Here is a 21,992-nt window from a genome sequence, read left to right as displayed (position 1 = left end):
AGTCCTGAACAAATGTCCTGATGATGTTTATTGCATTTTCTAAATTCACTTAAATTAAGGTTTTGTAAAGCACACGGGCGAATCGAGTATTTTTAGTACTTTGGGTTAGATGTTTCAGAGGATCATAATCAATAAATTTCGGACCAAATTGTTAGGTTTTTCCTTGCAAACTCCAAGGTAAAGTCACCAGAAATAAGAGATCAGTCAAAGGGCAAAGTTTTTGTTGATGGTTACGTTTACTTTCCTCGCCTAGAACCATCCTCAAGCTCTGTCTGCGCTTCTACCCTTCGCACCACTTTCGTAGCAGTTATAGGTTTATTTCTTATTACCCGAACAACTTTGATTCTCATCGCCAATCTGTTCGCGTGAACTTCTTATATCGAAAGATTTTATATTTTTCTCTTAGATTGACTTCTTTGACTTTTTTTATTGTCCGCTCATACGCTCCGTCTTTGTTTTTATACCCATCCCAGAAAGATGGCTGGATGATTCAGTTTGTCAGCGACCCTAAGCAAGCTTTAGACCTCCCAGAAAGTATATATATATATTCTTGATCAGCATCAAATTCTGAAACAATTTAAGCATGTTCGTGTGCCCTTCTGCGTAATGTCTGTTGTGAACATTTTTATGATCGCAAAACTATGGGTGCGAAGTATGAAAATTTAGTTTAGTTTTAGTTTAGTAAAAAATTGGGTGACGACGAGAGTGCTTTATGCGACTCTTTGTCCGAGTTAGTTTCATTTACTTTTTATTCTTGATTTTCTATCACTTTTATATAATCAACATAAACTCTGGCTTAACTGTGGGGACTCTTCCTATATTAAATAATTTTCAACTTTAAAATTCTCACGAATTACTAGCAGTGCAGTGTGGCTTGCCTCTAAAGGAGTGGATATCATAAATGACTTCATATTTTTGACAAATATCGACCAAAAACTGTGCGGACTAAGTCTGCAAATGAAGCTAAGATCGTCTTTTTTTTTTTTTTTTTTTTTTTTGCTTATGTAGCGTGTCATCATCTATTTCGAAACTCTTTTCCTTTTCGGCATGAATTTAGAAGTTTTCCTTTGCGATCAATGTTGGGATCGTTTCCATGTGAAAAATACGAAGCACGTTCTGACTTATCGTTCCGAAAAGACGTTTTGAAAGAAGACATTTTGTAATAATTTTAAGAACTCTTTGTCAGCTAAGCACGGTTCATGTCGCTTTGTTTATTTATTTTTATGATTTCCCTCGAAGTAAAAGGCGGGCTTTTTTCATTACTTCAATGCAAATTTCTTAAATAATTTTTATAATTTCGTTTTACCTTTGACTAAAGAGGTACTAATCATGGTGAGTTAAGCTCATTAGTAAATAATATGTGACGCAAGCTAACCTAATGTAATGAAATATGATATACTAGCAAATGAAAGGCAAATTCCAAAAAAAAAAAAAAAAAGAATAGAGATCTGTGTTCAAAATTGTTATCCATTAAATGGGGATAGAGAGGCCGGAAGGAGGCGGGAGGAATTGCACAAACTTTTATGTTAAATTGTATTTGTTTTTCGCATAGCATTGAAGTTAGTCGCAAGCATCAGCTAAGGCTGCAGATATATATATATATATATAGAAAAAAAAAACGTACTAATTACTTAGTGAAGGCTCTTTTCAACTAATTCTTGATACTTTTTAATTAGACTGGATCATATTTTATGCTCTTTCTATGTTAATTTCAAATAATATCCAAGCTATGTGCATTTCCATTTTCTTTGGTATATTTATTTCATTCATTAGATAATTAGTAAATAATCCCAGCCACATACTAGTGTCAACTACAGGGGCTCTTAGGAAAAAGCATTAAAGCATTGCAAGCGGACAGCTAGATGAGCAAAAGAAAGGTTGAATGTTCATTCAGAATATAAAAGATTTCTTTGTTTTGCTTCTTTGTTAACTTAAATATTTATTGAGGATGTCTATCTAACAAAACAGACAAGTTGTCTGATGGTTGTTGATTGTTTATGGAGACAATACGTGAGTGCTTTTCATGTTGAAAAGTTTATTTTCACTTCTTAAGCATTTCGTTGCTTTTGTGTCTTTTCTTAATTTTCTGCTTCTTTGTTAATAACGGTTTTTATTTTTCTTTATAATCATGAAAGTATGCAAGTCCATGGTATATATTGTTTCGATGAATCCTCGTAAGAATGTCAACGTTTAGCGTAGATTAAATACAAACATACGCACGATTCGCTCTTAGATACAATGTTAAACCTGTAAGGTGTAATAACTATTACGTTATAATATATAAATTCCGCAATGGAAGAATAGAAAGAATTTCAAATCGAATGTCGGACGAAACAATGCAGCATGACGTATGGCGAGACCTTTAAGTTGGCTTACTGCTATGTACTATAAACTTTCATCGTTTCTATTCAGCGTACGAATCGACAATATAACTTAGAGAGCTCAATTTTATTTATTAAGGTTCCCGGTTGTTCCCACAAATTAAATAATATAAGTGGACTTGTGTTTTAAGTTAAAGTCTCAAAGCATACGAGTATTTAGATGATCTCTCTCTTTACCTTAGCTAGTGGAGCGCCTGTACGTTTAGCAACGGTTGAAGAGGAAAATAGAGTAAGAGTAATAGAGTGAATGAGATGAATCTTGAATAATTGTAAATACAACACTGTTCTGCTTTAGAGGGAATGTCATGTTTACTTTAACCTAAGCAGTTTACACTAAACGCAAACGTAAAGCCGCTATTTGAGATGGGAACCTATTGCCGATGTGGACACACAAGTAAATGCCTATGAATTCTTTATTTTGAATACAAGCTGAGATCAGTTCAGTAGTCTTCTTCTTTTAAAGTTAACATACTTATGAAGCTTTTCTTAAATATGTTGCAATGGGATTATTTTTTTTGAATAAATCTTAGACGGCTCAGGCAATTATAAATAATTGCTTACGTATTTTTCATTTTCGAGAATTTGTGCGTTTCAGACTTCAATTGGAACATTCCACACCCAAAAATGCGTATTAGAAGAAGAGAGAGAGAGAGAAAGAGAAAGAGAGAGAGAGAGAGAGAGAGAGAGGGAGAGAGAGAGAGAGAGAGAGCGAGAGAGAGCGAGAGAGAGAGAGAGATGTTTTCCCAGATGGGACTCTGTCTCTTCCTTTAATTTTGCCTTATGCAAATATTCTGCTTATATACCCTTTTACAAGAAAGTTACGCGTATCTAATTTCACCGCGACATTTTTGTGTTAATCCCTTTTCTTGAGACATTGGTTTCTTAAAAAATCGTTTAGGATTTTCTATTTTTTTTCTATTTTACTTTATTACAGCTATGGCAATAATGCTGTGAGCACGCAATGAATTTTTTTTTCCTTTGCTTTGTTTTTATACCCGTCACCAAAAGATGAAGAGTATATTCACTTCGTCGAAATGCTTGCAACGCACAGAACAAACCGTCAAAGACATCACAAAGTATATATTTTCTTGATCAGTATCAAATTCTAAATCAATTTAAATATGTCCGTCTATTGTAAACGTTCTCTTGTCCGCTTAAATGAAGCTATTGACTTTAAATTTTGCAGAAATATTGAAGATCTTTGCACATAAGTTGGTATTGAAAATGGCCCAAACCGGTCGAAGGAGAAACAGGAACAAAAAATTTGTACTTTTGTTCACTACTCATAAATTATAGCAGATAAGTGTACTGAACGCATATTCTACGGGGGCTGCTGTAGCACCTATACACCTATATATCCGACAAGCTTGTCTCCAAAATTGAAACGAGTTTTTCTTCAATCCTATTTGTTAAGTTCAATACAAAGTTGGTTCCTCCGATTCCCTTTGCAATTTTAAATGCAGGATCAAAGCAAGATTCTTTGCTGGCATCGCAGGGTTTTTTCGCTGAAGTATATTTTCGTACTGTGGTCAATATTCGAGCGTTTCTTAAGAAAAAAAAAAAAAAACTTTATATTATTCTTTCTTATGTCGATATCTCGAGGAAATCGTCTAATGCTCGATGAATTCTATGCAAATAATTTGCAACTTTGAAGTAAGCTAGGAAGGAGGAAAGAGTGTGCTCCCAAGAATATTTGAAAATCCTTCATTTGCCAAAATTAATTAATCTTTTAATTATTTTTTTGTGAACTTACAAAGTTATATATATTTGACGTTGTTTTCAGTGAACATCCTCTTCGGTAGTGCGTCCATTTTTACGTGATACTATCTTTAATAACTAACTTTAAATACTAACCTTAGTAATGATACTTTGCTACCATGTCGTAGTAATCGCAACGATCAAATTGAAAATTGCGCAGATTTCTCTTCGGTGGGTATTCGAAATTCGTTCTTTCCAGCTTGTCTTACGCGTTTTATTATGAATGAATTTTATTTACAAAACAATACAAGAAGCATCGAAACATGTCGTTCATTTTTAGCATTGTTCACTAAATGTTTACACAGAGGCATATATTTAGACACAAAGAAGTACCACAAAAAGTTCGTCTGCTTTACTATCGTCTATTATGCAAAAGTACAATAAAAACTTGTTTAAAGCTTAATTTAAAAGTTATAATAATCTTTTAAGTTAATTAAGTGTTTTTTTTTTCTTCTTCTTTTTTTTATTGCCGTCGAAATAAATACCACAGAAAGTTTTTTATGATAGGTTGTTGTGACAATTACGTATATATCATATGAAATTGTGATGTTGCATAACAGTAGTATTAGTATTAGTTGAACTATTATTTCTAAAAGAGAAATTTTTCTTACGCGAAAATTTTTCAAAGATTTATTGCGATCACTTATTGGAAATATATGAAAATTGCAGAAATTTTCCTTATTTTACGTTAAAAAAAGCTTTTTGCACACGACACCCTTAACTTCTCTGCCATAAATCAATACATTTAAAATTATAAATCTCATAGTCGTATGATAAATATAGCGGTTCGTTAAACACAAGAAAAAGGAGGGAAAAAGAAGCTCATTGGCAGCTGTGTCAACATACATGTAAGATAAACTTGAGATATTTTGTTTTGCTTTGCAACGAGATGTGGTATTGTAGGTCAGCAAATTTCTTTCTTCTCTTTTGCATTCTCTTTAATTGCATCTAAAAAGTAAGTGCGGGCTTCCTACTCATCACATGTTGTTTCTTCTGATTAGCATCTGCTTCAAACGACGACTTAGTCTTTGTCTAAGTAGTGCTCCCTTTCTAATGCCAATATGCAGGAATTGCGTGGATGGGATAGAAGCGGTAATACTTTCGGCAAGAAATTCATATTCTTTCACGTACGCGGAAAACTTGTCTAACTAGCGATGCATATGTAAATGAAATAAAGCACTTTTCAACTCTCTTTTTAGAGATAATTAATTATTTTTGCATCTAACATCTGTTATAGTGTGGGCGCAAAAAAAAAAACTTGACTTAAGCGGTGGGTATCGTAAATAGCTGTGTTCATCTCAGTTTTATACCTTACATCACTTGGGTACAAGTGTTTATGCGAACGTAAGTAACACGCAGGAGGGCCTGATATAGACGCAGTCTTCAATATATTGGCCAAATTAGAAAATGATCCTTCTTCTTCTTCTGATAAAATGATTCTTCTTTTTCTGAGCTGCTATGTCTATTCATATTTGGTCTGCAAATTTTTTGAGGTATTCTTATGCAATTTCGTACATTGGTGTGTTTTGGCAACAGGACGAACGCTATTGAAAATGGTTCGGATCTAACTAGTTTTTCGATCACCTCCCATATAAGGCGATCACCTCCCATGCATGGCAGTGTATTATTGATTTTTCTGCAAAACCCTCTGGCTTTTCCCAAATCCAAAACTAAGCAACGTGGTTGCCTTTGACGAGCTATGAAAGAATTTATTTTAAACAAGTGAAGTCATTATTATTCATTTTCAAAGAAAACTCTCTAATATCTGCAGAAGCACTTAACACATAACTCGTGCATTGAGATAGAGAAGGCAAACTTCAGGTCAAGAAGAGCTTAAATCCTACATGGCCCTTTACAGTTAACAAAAATTTTTTTTTGTAACTGCTTCAGAGGATGCGTTCTTAAAATGCGCTCTCGCACCCATTGTATATGCTATCGCGGAGACTATTTAATTGATATCTTTCCACTAAATCAATTCACAGACTAACAGACTTACAACTGGAAGGTTTTGTCTACATAACGTGAAGGTTACCTTTATATAATCCACTACGTATGCGTTACTGGCTTAAGTAAAAAATTAATATTTTTATTATATAATAAAATGATGTAAAAGTTGGTAAATTAAACCTTAATGTTGTCCACGTAATATAAAACGTACTCTTACAAAATCAATTAAGTTACTTTATACAAAAATTGTTAGATGATATGATAAAAGTAATACTCACTCTAGAAGGAATCTCGTCTTCTTTTCAGTTTAATTCAATCTTTTTCAACAAATTTCCCTGCGATGTATTCGTATCGCTTTATATGAAATTCAGACTTGATTCTATTTTATGGAAACTACATCACGGGAAACTTGGAATTAATACAAAAAAAATGAATTCGTAAGGTGTCGTATAGATATTCGTAAATAAGTAATAAATTAATAGAAAGCAATAGTTTGGAACTAAGAATAACTGTAAAAATATAATAAAACGAATAAGTCCAGTTGCAGATAAACATCTCGAGGCAGCGAAGTTCTTACAATTTATTCTTATTCTTGTACGAAAAAGGGTAATGGGGAGATGCGTTGTAGGACCACTGTCTCAATATTTACTACGCATTTTATAGAAATGTTGTCATAAAAATACCGCATTATAGCAGACTTGACCGTTTATATCTTCTGCGATATTATACATATACCACAAATATTATTACATACCTACTACAGCGTATATATACTTAAATAATAACTAAGCGGGATTATATAAGTCATACCAAGCGTTAGATTTCTAAATTTCGAGATTTAACTAATTGAATTCGGATTGTGGGTGGAGTTTAATCTAGTTAAAGTGTAAAGAAAGAATTTAAAACCGAAGCAGAACATTATTTCAAAAGATTTTGTACACTTTATTTATTAAATTTTTGCGGCTAAATTTTTATACCCTACGTCAACTGTGACACTAGGGTACATTAACTTTCAGGGGATGCATGCAGCCGCCGAAACGATTTGAGATAGACCCATCATTTTTTATTATACCGATCGGTTCTGAATCAATCTAAGCTTGTATGTCCGTCTGTCCATCTGCGATTTTGAGATATTTTGATGAAGCATGGTTCACTAACGTATTTTGGTCCAAGAAAGAATGCTATTGAAGATGGTTCGGATCGGATCACTATTACGACCCATATAACGCATTAGTTTTGAAAGACGTTCTATGAATAACTGTTTGGGTATTTAATGGCGGATTTTATTTGTTATATATTATAAATTTTATTTAAGGTATTTTCTAAGGTATTTACTAAGCAAAAAAAAAAAAAACCAAACAAACGAGTGTCGGACATTAAGCCGATAATAATATCTTAAAGCTTTACACATTCGTTTTAATAGCTTTCTTATTGCAATATATGTAGACGTTGGCGTGATTGCAATTAGCAAGTTTTCACTTAAATAAAAAATTTTTTTTTGCAAGTTTTTATTTTAATATAATTTCCTATTTATATGAAAGTGAAAACGGTAAACGCTCGTATGATAGACTCCCTGTAATTTATTCTATTCTTTATTAAACTAATTTATGATAGGTTTTGTTCGTATAAAAGTTCAGTTCAGTTCAGTTTCTCTAATTAGCGTAACTCTTATTAGATTTCATATATAATTGTTGCCTAAAGGATTTCATTAAGTCACTAACAGCTTGATTAAGTCTTACTATTCCGCATTATTTCGCGCTATTTCGCTAAGATTCTCATAATTAAATTTTAAATGATATACAAATGCATATAAACGCTTCTCTTGTAAATAATGGTTTATTTCACAGCATACATGAAGTTTAATAGGTTGGCAGTGGTAAGAGGATATTCGGCGTGAGTAAGGTATGCGTATATGCGTATTCACTCTCAGATGGAAATACGTATTAAATAGTAATTAAGCAAACAGTATTCACAGTAGCATACATTAACACGATTGTCTCTGCATAATCAAAGGCAATTATTGTGATAAATACCATGTTTTTACGAGGGTGTTACTACTACATATGTATTGCGTTGTCGTTTATAGGCAAAAAATTAATCAATTTAAAGTCAAGTAATTTAAGTCATTTTTAATTACTACATATATGTCATTTATAATTATGATTTTTTTTTTTCATTGCACTATGAAAATTTTTTAATATTTTATAAAAGCATTTTATGGAAAGATTACTTGATTGGTTTTGATTAAGAAGCAGCAGTGAATATATTTAATAACAGCTTACGGGTGTACGATGTGAGGTCAAAAGTTTTAAAATTTATTTTTAAATATTTCAAATATGCTTTCGGCTCAGATTATTTTAAAAATAATTTCAATCTCAAATTTCTCCTAGGTCATTATCGTTTTGAATTAATTATTTTATATATAATTATAAAATATTTCTATGTCATTTTTCAATTTATACAATTGTTTTACATTATTAGCAATAGTATAAATCCATAGGCCAATATATGTAGCTAAGTGCTATGTATTGAAAGAACTAAAAATTATTCAAATCCTTCTATTAACGATTGTACTCGTCCACTGTCCTTAGCAGATGAATTCGGCCATTTTCTCTTAAAGGCATTTAAGCGATCGTCAAGGTATCTAAAGACCATCGCTAACGCACTCCACTATAGACGTAAGCGGAAAATAAGCGAGCGTTCAGCCAAATAGCTTGATATACGCAGTATTAATAGAAAACGGTCCCTGTTCGATTTAGGAAATTGCATGAGAATTTCCAAAAAAACATAAATGAAAGAAGAGAAACGTGGTCTCTATGCCTCACGAAGCGTGTAAACCTCGACTGACTTTGCTTACTGCAATTATTCTGCTTATATACCGTTTTATTAGAAAATTATGAGGACCTAACTTGATCGGGAAATTCTTGTGTTAATCCCTTTTTCAACTAAATGTTTTGCTAACTGTTGAATGTATTCTTGCATTTCCCATTCGCTTAGGATTTGGTTTCTTAGAAAATCGACTAGTTTCTGTAAAAACTCATATCTTTAATTGTATGATTTTCGTAATAATATTTTTATTGACAACAAGCCAAGTTAGTGTCTATCAAAACTGAACCTGACCTGAATGTAAATTAAAATTTTTCAATTTGTTCAGCGTATAAGAATGAACCGGATCTAATTTAAAGAAATGAAAGGTAACGATAGATCCGATACAATAGATATCCCTCCTATACCTTACTGTAGAATGAATGATATAAGTATAACAAGATGCAAAATTCAATGTATATGCATTCCTTAGATTATCCGCCTATATATCATTTTACGTGCAATAAAGAGAGCAACGTGTAAAAAACGATGATGAAAATTTATTTACATAGCAAATGTTAAAAAGCAAACAAAATGTCACATTTCACTTCAATATTGGAAAACATACGTTTGGTGGCCATAAAACGTAGTCCTTTATCACAACAAAAACAATCAAACAAAGAACAACAATCATCCACTTCTCATTCACCACCAACCAACACTGCTACTATTACGATAACCGATACGGACCTGTTGCAGCAGCAACAGGCAGACATTCATAATGAATATAATAAAAGCAGTAAAGTGCTTAATACGACAACGTCTACGAGAATAACGACATCAAAGACGATTTCATCGAATGCACATGCACATGCATATCAACACGAAGATCAAGCGGATAAAGGTGAAATCTCGAATAATAGTTACACTAGTGGCAATGCTGCAACTAATGCGATTAGCGGCACATCTGTTAAATCGCATTCAAAACGTCAGAGTGTTTCGGCACGCGGTTCAATTAGCTCCGGGGAAAATGTACGAACTTCGCCGGGTCGTGAACGTAACGTATCGAATCGTACCGCAAATCTTATTGCAGAAATTGACATCAATGGCAGTAATAGCAGCGTTTCCGGTGTAAAGAATTCCGTTACCAGAACGCGTGATCTCTCACCTTCGCCAAAAAATCAACAACGCAGAATGTCAACAGATTTTCGAGCACGTGCCGGTAGCTTTATACATGTTGATGACGAAGGTCGCAGCATATTGATGCGCAAGCCAGTACGTTTAAAGAATATCGAAGGCAGGCCGGAAGTTTATGATACTTTGCATTTCAAGGGGAAAGAGGTGAGTATGTATGCATATTAAATAAAGTCTTTTTCTACTTTTTTTGTTTTCTTTGCTTCTTTTTATTTTTATTTTTTTTTCTTATTATTTATACATAGGCGAAGTTTTCTTAGCATAAAACTTTTTAAAGAAAAGAAAAGTTTCTTAGTAAATTTCATTATTTAATGTTTTAAACGTTTTTGTACCTGCATTCAACTTTTTTGTTCTTCTTCTTGTTCGTGTTGTATTGAGAAGTAGAAATGCAATTTAGTAGGAAATATATATTATTTCATAAGATAAAAAACACTTATAATAATATGATATGTGGAAAGAAACAGTTTACTAAGGTTTACATTAAGTCATTTAAAAACAAACAAGAGAAACTTATACTCACCTTAGGTAGCTTACAGCACCATCATCAAACAATGTATGAAAGTTTTGAAATGTTTTGTAAGACACAGCTTTGGGTTGCCTTATCAATCTTTGTGTGAATTTTGCCTACAGTGTGGAAGTTGGAATAGCCAAAGGTGGTCTTAACCGTAGGAACAGCTTTAGACGAAGCTAAGCCCTTCTAAAAATGTGCTAATTAAGTAAAGGCACAGAGCCATCTTTTTATCTCAATTGTTGCGTCCGCACAACTTTTAAAAACGGTGTGCAGATTGACAGACAGCGAGGCAGGCGCACAGGGGGACCGTTTCGAGAGATGGAGATGAAGACGGATGGGCATAGAGTGTATATGCAGATGGCCGGACGAACAACGGTCCTGATCAGGAATATATATGTTTTATGCACTCTTTCTTACGAATTTCTTGATGTCGGAAACAAAAACACCCTACCGCGGAAATGAAAAATATACAAAAAAAGAAATAAATAAATAAAAAAAAAAAAGCGGTTCATTAGGTCGACTGGTGTTGTATGCCCTTTGAAGTATGAAACAGAAGATGTTCAAAATGTAAGGGGAATTTTTACTTTGAGTACGCTTTACATTATTTTCAAGTCATTTGGCTTTTTAATTCATCGGTCGCTACGAAAGAGTTCCGCTTAACGTTTCCTTTTGATATAAAAGCGAAGCGGTTTTTTTAAATGAACGGAAAGAGCCATACTAGAGCCATTGGAGCCATATTAGATAAGCATCTTTTTTATGAAAAAAATTTTACTTTAATTTTTGCTACAGCTTTGAGAACTAGTTAAAGTCGCATCCATGGTGCGTTGTCTTGCTACAAGAATCAGCAACTGTTTGGAAAGATTTTATCTTATCTACAAGGACCCTGCAACTAATCGACGATTGCTGCGAAATCCTTGAGTTTGTTGATAACCTTACCAGCGGTTGGAGCAAGCGGCCTCCACGGGCACATTTCCTCTTCTAATAGTCTTTGTATTGCTTGTAGATCTTTGGTTGTTTCATTTTTGTATCGCTAGAAGTGACATTATCACTGCACCTGCTCAAGCATTTTTCAAAGTTTTTAAATAGATTTTAAACCAAATTTGTCGCTTAATAAATTGCTTCGTTTTGAGCACTCATCATCAACCACTACCAATAATTACAAAAGATGCTCTAGAATATTAGTAAGTAAACGAACCGAACGTCGTCCAACAAGAAAATATTTAAAATGATAGTCGGTAGCGTGGGTACAATTTTTGAATACAATGCAAGTGAATTCTCTACAAATATTTGCAAATAGAACGAACGTTTACCACAATTAAGTAAAATGTTTGCAATTGTGGAATGATTTAAGTGTTTTGTGGTTTGTAAAAAGAACAAAAAAAAAAAAAAAAAAAAATGAAGAGCAAGAAAAGTTTAATAAAAGCATAAGTATGAGATAAGTATGTTTTTTGTCTCTTATCTCATATCTTAGATCTTAGAAATTTTAAAATCTTAGAGAAGAAATTCGATTAACCAGAATGTATGTTAGTTGGGCGCCTACTTAACAGAGACTTGATGTTAAACGCATCATTTATTTGGTTCGTGGCAAGGCAGTTGCATCGCGTTGCATTCCAAATAAAATTAAGTTAATTCATTGTGAGACACTCTTTATGAGTGGTGCTTAAAAAATTTCTTGGGTTAATATAATAAACTCGCGACCATTTCGCACTTGTTTCCCTTGTTTCTAATCATAATCATTATTAGCGCTGGTTGATTGCCAAAAGAAAATGACATTTAACGAGCATCAAAAACAATTTTCACAACTTTTGAGTTTAGTTTAAACCTAACATTTTCATTTATGCAATTTGTATGAACATGTGAACATTTTTCTCTTCCGCTCTTCTGTACGATGAATCGCATACGATATGCTAATGCAAAATATAGTTTATTTAACAACTATTTTCTTGTTACTTGTAATTCTACTTTCATTTTACTTTTAGCTTAACTGTAATCCTTTAATAGCTATTTTGCTATGAATGTCTCTTTCTTTCAAACACACACACACACACACACACACACACATATGCACACAAACTGTAATGGTTAAAGATCTCTCTTCTCTATTATCATTTAGGTCAGGGTATGATAAATGTCATTGCTTATCTACAAAATCTTTTACGCTGACTGACATGCATTCGGTTCGTTTGCTTTATTCATCATTAGTCATTTTGAGCATACTTGGCAACCATGAACATAAATCTCTTTAAAATTACAATCGTGATTGATTTTATCCTTTATTATAAGACAGTAATGGTGTAATAACTTTTTTATTGCTTTTCTGTTCGGGTAGGGCTAGAAGGGTAGGTACAAAAAGTTTTCTGAAAAATATATGAAGTATTGTAAAAATCATTTTAATTGCAATGTATGTATGATGAACCGATTAAATGAAATGAATGCCTAAAAAGTGCATGTTTTTTTAGATTATCTGCTAGAGGGATAAATAATCGGCTTTAACGGGTTAACCCTTGCAACAATGAATGCACCTTATTTCCAAAGATGTTATGGCTTTGGTGAAGCTCTACTATACGCTTTTTCTTCTAACTGTGATTGTTGACTGAAAATTGCATTTACACTTTATTGTTGTTATTATTACAGTTAATTTAATCAGACAAACGAATTCAAAGGCCAAAGCATCGGTAGCTGTCAGCTTTATTGAAAACGAACCGGACTTGAGTTTTGAACCCACGGCCCTTGAGTTGTTTATCGAAATTCTATGCCTACTCGGCTCACTCAGGCGGATGATTGATTGTCTTTAAACTATGGCCTGATGAATGGAGAACGCGTTTATCGATGAAAAAAAAGTATTATGTCGACGTTGTTTTCCTCTAAAATTCTAACATTCAAGGACCGGGATAATTTGAAGCCCCCGCTCATGACCGTTCAAACCGATGCATAGAGTCCAGAGACTATGCTGAACAAAGTAAATGCGTTACGTCGAATAATAAATCTTTGTTCTTAGTGTAAAACAGCCTTAGTTTCCTTGAAGCGCCGCTTATCTTTGCTTCTTCGTGTGCAATTTCTTAAGGCATTTGCAAAAAAACTCTTCAAAGCGAAAGGACTTTCGAAAATCTAGATTCGAGTCTCAAAATAAGTGTGAAATATTAATTCTCTCTCTTATTCTCGCCCTTTTTTAACATATATCACCTCTTGCTATAAGGCATCTAACGAAGTTGGAGATAAGTTCCATCCTAATCGAACTTCAATGGTTACGAAAATCGATATAGCTAAAAAGTTATTTGTTGAAAGAGATCGCCTTACACGCAACATCTCTATAAAATAACCTTAATATACGAACATACGTTCTAAGTAAGTGACATTTTCAATGTAAGGCACGTAAGCATTTTGTACGTCTGTATGACCAAAAAACTAAATCTATATGATCTATTGGCTTAGTTCCACCTCACCGTTTGTTGCTTGCGAAGCTATTGGCTTGTTCGGAAAGTCATTTCGTGTATTTTTTTTTTTTATAGTGGATAAATACATTATTATGAGGGGTCGAATTCGATATATATAATCTCTCCGAAACTTTACGATTTGTTATTCGTCTGTTTGCATCAGTCATAGTCTCTTCATTTTTTGTTCATCAGTTTCAACTGATCTTCTAGAACGTGGTACATTTTTAATGTGAAAATTATGGGAACAAAATTTTGTAAACTGATCTTCTACGCATTCAATAAGTTTTTTCTTGCTTGAAGACCATATTTACTCTACCGATATTGAAATAACTAAATATGTCGAATTTTGCTACTTTCGGCTTTCCATAGTTGATGCGGCATCAAAGAAAAGTTAGTGTGTGTGAATCAAAGAAATCTTTTCAAGCACAAGCTTTGCTATGTTTAGTTTTATGAAAATGTGTCTCAAGTTTCAGTTTGGTTGTGGAAAAATAGAATTAAATCTACAGTTACGAAAGAATGAAATGACGTTCCCAACACCCTAACAAAAAGCAATTGCTTAGAGGAAAATATTTCGAGTCACTTGAACGATTATTACTACAATCACGATCACGAAGATCTCCGCATAAAAAAAAAAAAAATTAAGCCGTAACGAGAAGGTTCGGAAAGAAAGAAAGCTATGCCGCCATGTTACTTTTAGGATATCATTGAAGAAACTTTGTAAGTAACTCATTAAAGGTAAATAAATTCGAGAAGATTACATCGTATTGTGAGAGGATAGGGTTGCCCCCTAAGCAACTGGAATAAATTCGAGAAACCAAACAATTTAAAAGTATATAAGCTAAACCGGATCTCGATATGAAATTTAATGAACTTTTTTAGAATAAATCCAAAGAGATGTACTAGCATTCGCCGACTTAAAGAAATCCAACATTTATTCTTATATAGTTTAATGGAACAAGAGCTCAACAGTTTTCTCACTTGCTCTCCGAATGGTCATTTGTGACAATTGCCCATGCTTATCAGGCGCACGGTCGTTTTCTGTTGTTACGTAACATTTGACACAAAGTAAAACGGGCTTTTGAACATTGCCCGTGTGAATAACGTAATGCAAAGTCATTAACATTCGTTGCAGTTAGCAATTAGAAAACCATGAACTTCGTTTAGCTTTTAAAAAGAGTTACATGACTTTTTTGTAATTAAAAACAGCACTCAAAACGCATTTAAGAAAAATAGCAGACAATTTCGAAAAAGTAGGAAAAAAATTGAATTTCCTTTGAATGCGAATCCTTAACAAATGCTGTTTGCATCATTTAAATTGAAACTGGTAGAGTTTGCTTTTGTTGTTGTTGTTGTTGCTGCTGTATATGAACATTGTTTCACTTTGTAATGATGATGGTTGCACTAATTAAGTTATATAGCTCTCACACTATGAAGCATTACCGCCAACAGTTCATATTATTTGCTTTACCAGCAAGGCTGAGGATTTTAACATTTGACTTGACGTACTTGCAAATAAGACTAAAGTAAACTCAACGGTGGTCTCGCTTTGAAAAGTTACTAATAGCAAAGAAAAAAAAAACACAAAAAAAAGAAAAAGGGGAAGGTAGACTAATTAAAAGGAAGTTGCTTTTAAACGAATTGAATTAGTTTCACGAATATGCAAGGAAATGCTTCGTGTAACGTAACGGTAACACCAACGTATCATAATAAAGTGCAGTACATTCTAAACTGACATTTATTGATTACTAGGAATGACTAAAACTTTTGGGATAATAACTTTTGAATGGAACGTTTCACTTATGATTTCTTAAGATTTCTTAATAATCTGAACAAAAAATATTGTATTGTCTCGTCTTTTCTCACTGCAATTGCAACTTTTCACATCGCACAATTTCGTTATAAAATAAAAACATATTAGAAAGTTATATTCAGCAGAGGCCGAATCTCGCAGCCCCACCACTATCTCAAAGTTCTTTTATTTGACACGCTTGTCGCTGGTATTATAAAGAAAAAATAAAACCATCAGATCGCGGTGTCTGTCATATTCATTTTGGATTTAACTCATTTTTAGGTAGTAGATTTAAACATTGTGTCTTCTTTACCTTATGATATGAAATAAGCATAAAACCTTAAAAAAGTGAAAGAAATAAAATTTAATTACTCGTAACTTTATGTGGGCGTGACCGATTGTTTCTAACCTCCCAGTAACGAGCAAAAGCCTACAGATTTTTTTTCAAACAAATGGAGTTGCTTTCAGTTTACACTCCACTGCGGGCAATTTGGTCCATTTTCAATACCAACCTGTGTGCGACAATTTCCAATATTTCCATCAAATTTTAAATTGATATCGTCATTTTTGCGACCAGGAGACTGCCAACAACAAACACCACCTAGACGGGCGAGACAGAGATGGTTTAATCAATTCAGAATTTCATGATGATCAAGCAGCTTCCTTTTGAGTGTTTACCTACATTGTGAAAAAAAAAAACAAGGTGATTATACCCCCATCTTTCAGTGGTGGGTATAATACAGAATTAGAAGCAAAGAAAACCATACAGTCGGGCATTAAATATTCTACACCATTTTGCCTAATTAATTAATTCATATAAGGCGTGGCCCGTGAGCAATGAAGCTTGGACCGAAACTCTTCAATATACTCAACTCCGTCAAAATATCTTAAAAATTGCGATCCGTAGTCTGAATACAAAATTACGTACCCGGATCTCACAGATGAGTGGACGGACAAAGAAGCTTAAATTAACTCAGAAAGTGATTCGGAATTATTCACTATACTAGAGGATACGTCCATCGTAAGTTGTTCTGGCAATTACGTAAATTGGCATAAAAAGTACTACAAGTTAAGTAATGTATAGTAAAAGTAGATATCAAAAAATTAAATAAAGGAACGTCGTTAGAATGGCAAAGAGGAGGAGTTGAAAACATTATTTGATTTTCAATTTTCTGATGATATCATATTTTGCTAATTTTTGCCAATGCTGGCAATTGCAAGGTATTGGGTAAAGTACTGATCCTTAAGAGTATTATTTTTTTTTTGAAAGTTTTAAATAATCAACGATTAATAAATTAATGCATTGACTTTGAAGGCAACAATGGAGTATTTGACGTTTCAAGCAATTATATATGCATATATATGGCAAATACTTTTACTAAATTTTGTGTTTAATTTATGTTTATCACTACTTGGTAAATAAGGATAACATATGTATGTTTGACTTAATGACTTATGAGTTATATCGTTCAGATTTGATGGTGTTGCTGATGGTCTGATGAACATTGTAATAAATGAATTGAAGCGATAAATGAAGTTGACAAGAATAATGTATTGAATTGGTAGTGGCATTTAAAATCATACTGTGGTATAGGTTGAGGCACTTTTATAAATATACTTTTCTCTAATTAACATTAATTAGTAAATAAAAAGCAAAAATTAACAATGACAGTTAATAGAAGTTCACAAAATTTCTAAGACATATTGTGAAAAGACCTAATTCCGATTGCCAGCTCATGCCGGCTAATATTCGCCATACTAGTGAGTGATGATCCTTTTTCCTTGGGAATCCTTTTTTCCTTGCGGTCAGGCATTGTACGTTTGGATTTGAAAAGTAGTAGCGCTTTGTACAAACATTACGGAGTGCGGGTATGAATAATCTTACCTATGAATATTAAATCGGTAAAACCGAGTCGCCGGCAACCTTGATACTATTTGGGTAACTTAGATCGAATGTATAGTTCGATGAAATGATAGGTGAGTGAATAGAAAATTTGTTGAGTATACAAGTTAGTAGGAGGTTTGCTGGGCGCATACAATCCAATTTACGAACTTAGTAAGTGGAAATTTTAATTTTCAAAAATTTGCCACAATTTTGCACAATCCCGCAACAATTATGAAAATAGACATAAAAGTATCAAAAATATATCTCGAATATTGAGAATGAAATGATTTCAGCCGTTGATGATGGATGGCAGAGGTAAAAGTTATTTGCATCTGTAGAAAATACGTTGAATACATTAGTGAACCGCGCTTGCTGCGTTGCTTCGTAAAACCATTTGCAATGAGAGAACCTTTGTAGGAAGAAAAAAGAATAAAAAAAGAACAAAATTAAAGGTGAAACAACTCATGATGATTTAAGAGTCAATAATTCTTAAATAATAAGTCGTAAATTTAAAGCCAAAAGTCCTGCAACCTTTAATTTTTGAAAATAAAATTTGTCAGATGCAAGCGCACACAACTATTTAAATAACAGCGATAACGTTGTTAAAGTTCAAGAATTGATGAACTTATGACTAAAAAATTCCATGGAAATTTTTATTGAGCTCTTTAGCATTATTGGACGTAGATAGACAATGATATCTTAATTGACTTTGCATACAATGTTTCTTCGTCGTAGCAAAAAAGGGAAAAATTAATTCTCTTATAAATGTGGTTGCGGTTGTCAGTTTACGGGCGTAATTGCCAGATAACTGCGATTAAATTGCTGACAATCGCAACGACATTACCGATAAAAATGAAAATTTACAAACATGCGAACTCTTCCACGGACTGGTAAGTGTTAAAGGTAGACCATGATGATGATAATGATGATGATGTTACAATGGAATAACAGAGAATTTAAATGGTAACGATGGCGCGTGAAGTTACTGTAAGTAAATATATAAAAGAAGAAGGACAACAACAACATCTGTAACAACGTATAGAACAAACTATTGTGCAATACGTGCAAGTAAAAGAAAGTTAAGTCAATTATATTAGTTTAGTAGATTAACGGATTTATTAGAAATCTTATTAAAAATTACCCAACGGTCAGAGAGGAAAAATATCTCAATAGCGATAAAGTAAAAGTTGAATTTTCGTAAAATTTAATAAACAAATTTTAATTTAATAATTAATATGTAAATAAAAGAAAAAGAAAAAGTAGGAGAAGAAAAAATTTCCATTTTTACAATTGTTGATTATTTTAACTTTTTACTCGTTCCATAAATCATTTGCATTTGAAAATGTATGAAATTTCATTTTCATGCTTATGAATTGCAAAATTATCCCAGAAAATGGACCAAAATAGTTTCATGCAATTTTCTAACATTCTTGCAATTGTTGTTTTCCTAAGATTTTTACTTTAATTTTTATGCAGATTTTATTCATTTCCTCAAGAAATTGTTAAGTGTTTTCTCACTTGTTGTATAACTAACATCCGTTTCCGATTTACTTTTTTCTACAAAATTATACGAATAAAACAAATTAAAACTTTATAGTCGGCCAAGGCCGATAGATAAATACCCCATAAAATTTTGTCTAATAAAATTTTTTATTTATACTCGTCATGAAATATCCGTAAGTTATACTTTTATAAGGACTTTTTCATGAGGGAAATGTGAATGTTAGATCTAATATTGCCCTGACATAGACGATTAGAATCGTGTATTAGATTATTATTTGGATAAATTCTTCAGTATCATAAAATACTGAAAGTGAAGACTTTTTATCACATGATAATCTTCTTTCCCAACGAAGTAAGAAGTTTAGAAAATGATCTCTAAAATTTTATACATTCCTTAATTAGGTAAAGATACTACTTTCGACTAACGAAAATCATTACAAGCGAAAAATTATTTATATAAGGTCGAGCACATATCGTTCAAATCACTCTATTATCAATAGTTTTTATCCTTTAGCCAAAGCAATTTTTTAATGAAATTTCGGACTGAAGGTTAAACAGCCGGACATCAGGTAAACGGAGATACAGACGGATAAACATGATTAATTGGCCGGAAAATGGCTTTGAAACGATTTTTCTAGTACGCAGTGGGTCTTTTTCAAGCTAATGCACTGACTAGTGTCACAAGTGGTGTATTGTGTATATATTTATGTACCCCTCCTGTATTCTACAGCGTTGGAGTAAGATCCAATTTCTATTTCGTTACCTTATTCGTAACACAACGCTCATTATGTTTGTGCGGGTCTATGCATCTTAAAATGTCTTCACCGTTTAGTATACCGAAGGATGATTCACAATTATTTTGCCAAACGATTTAAGCTTGCGTGTCTACCTGTCCCCCCAACTGTCTGACATCTGTCCATATAGTTTTGTATTTATTGTACAGAACGAAATTTTTGACGTAACGACCTTATCAAATTTAGACAAAATAGATTTAGATTGTGGAGTCTGTCGGGTGTAAGGAAATACAATATTGTATTACGTAAAGTGATTTAAGTTATTTAATGGTCGACTTTGGCCGAACATAATGCTTTCACTTCTTTTACACAAACAATTCATTCGTAAAGACTTCAAATTTTCTTAGAGGCATAGTTTTAAACCCATGAACTTTTCTAAGAATGAATTCTGATTTTTTTCGTAAAACAAGGTTCGGTCAGTTTTGGGTCTTGTGTTTGTGCATATACAATACAAATATATATCTGTCTAAGGAAATTATGTGCTCGCATACACAACAACATTGCACTGTTGGATAAGTTGGTACTTATAAAATAGGTTGGATTAAAATATGTGTATATCGTTATGTAGAGGACATAGCTTTTGTTTTGAGTTATATCAAAGGTGGTTCATTCTTAAATTGCGAAAAGTTGTATGGATTTGCACAAAGTCAATACACCCTTATCAACAAGTGATGTGATTGTGTGCATCTGTGTGGGTGTAAGATGTGTAAAAAGGGATATAAAATTAGGCTTAATATTGAGATGTTAACCATGACTTCAACAAACAGGCAGATGAGCAGATATGACTAAATTGGAGACAAAATTCGTCCTGAGCAAGAATACTTGCTATTTGCGGAGCCTCTAATATGTATTCGCATGCAATACAATTAGCAAATAAGGCAGTTTCTGAATCGACGTATACATGTCTGTCCGTTTGTCCTTCTTGTTTGCTTGCGTTCAATGCACAGTTTAGGCTCAAGGACGTACGTCATAGAAAATCGGTTCGGATCGGACCACTTTTTCGACCATTCCCAATATAAGGCCTTACTTTGAAAATTCCTTATATAATAACTTTTTTAGGCGAAGTGTATCTAATAGCGGGTTGTGTCACACTATAATGCTTTTACTAGCTTGTATTTCTAATTTTTATATGAATTTCATTATTATTGTTTACATAATATTTTATATTTTTTACATTTACAGATACTTTCTTGCTCGAAATCAACATGCATGAGCAGTGTTATGAACTTTGGTACCGCACCAGTTGAAGCACGTAAATCAGATGTGGTGTTAGAGCATGCGAAAGATTTTCTCGACCAATATTTTACGTCAATTAAACGGTAAGCCTTGTTAGCAGCGACTGCAATTGCAAACCACAAAATAGCAAAGTAGTGTTAATTTACCCAAAAATTGATGGCGATAATTAATGTTTCATTCGATTGCTGCTTGTATGATTTTCATTTGTATGCCTGCATAGGTCCTCAAGTGCTGCTCACGAGGCACGTTGGAAGCAAGTGCGTCAAAGCATAGAAAGCACCGGCCATTATCAACTCACTGAAACTGAATTGATTTATGGCGCTAAATTAGCCTGGCGCAATTCTTCTCGTTGCATAGGTCGCATACAATGGTCCAAATTACAGGTAATAAAAACCATATGTGTACACATTCTCTATAGATAGATAGGAGCATGCATGCACATGCTTTTGTTTTGTGCAATTTTCCATTCAAGAATAAATAGAATAAACAAATGATTGGACAGTTGATCTATTATCCTCATTTTCTACAATTGTTGCTAATTATTTAAAAAACAGTAAACGAATCGGGAAGAGTATAATGCGGACAGGAAAATGCATATAAAATAAATTATATGTCTTAACAAAAGTGAATATCAGAGATTTGTCTGCATATCGGATTTAATTTGTGCATTTAATTTGTGTTAATCAATGGATAGCGTTTTTCTTGAAATAACAATCACATCAGATATTTATGCTTGCTATAGTTCCGTATCAGCT

The 21,992-nt window shown here is 33.0% G+C and overlaps 1 protein-coding gene across 3 annotated transcripts in view; it reads left to right on the top strand.

Moving 5' to 3' along the window:
* LOC119634098 (nitric oxide synthase) overlaps window positions 1-21,992 on the top strand; it is an 87,420-nt gene that overhangs the window by 10,508 nt on the left and 54,920 nt on the right. For 2 of the 3 annotated variants that reach the window (XM_038028039.1, XM_038028038.1), the window contains exons 2-4: window positions 9,385-10,232; window positions 21,184-21,320; window positions 21,458-21,620. In XM_038028039.1, the coding sequence (XP_037883967.1) occupies window positions 9,486-10,232; window positions 21,184-21,320; window positions 21,458-21,620 (1,047 nt within the window). In that variant the 5' untranslated portion in view covers window positions 9,385-9,485. Of the gene's footprint in view, window positions 1-8,678; window positions 9,281-9,384; window positions 10,233-21,183; window positions 21,321-21,457; window positions 21,621-21,992 lie in introns of those variants that run through there. The other variant, XM_038028037.1, reaches the window with a different exon arrangement.

This window comes from Glossina fuscipes, unplaced genomic scaffold, assembly GCF_014805625.2.
Source record: "Glossina fuscipes isolate IAEA_lab_2018 unplaced genomic scaffold, Yale_Gfus_2 2, whole genome shotgun sequence".
Classification (NCBI taxonomy): domain Eukaryota; kingdom Metazoa; phylum Arthropoda; class Insecta; order Diptera; family Glossinidae; genus Glossina; species Glossina fuscipes.
This window is presented reverse-complemented; position numbering and strand designations above follow the sequence as displayed.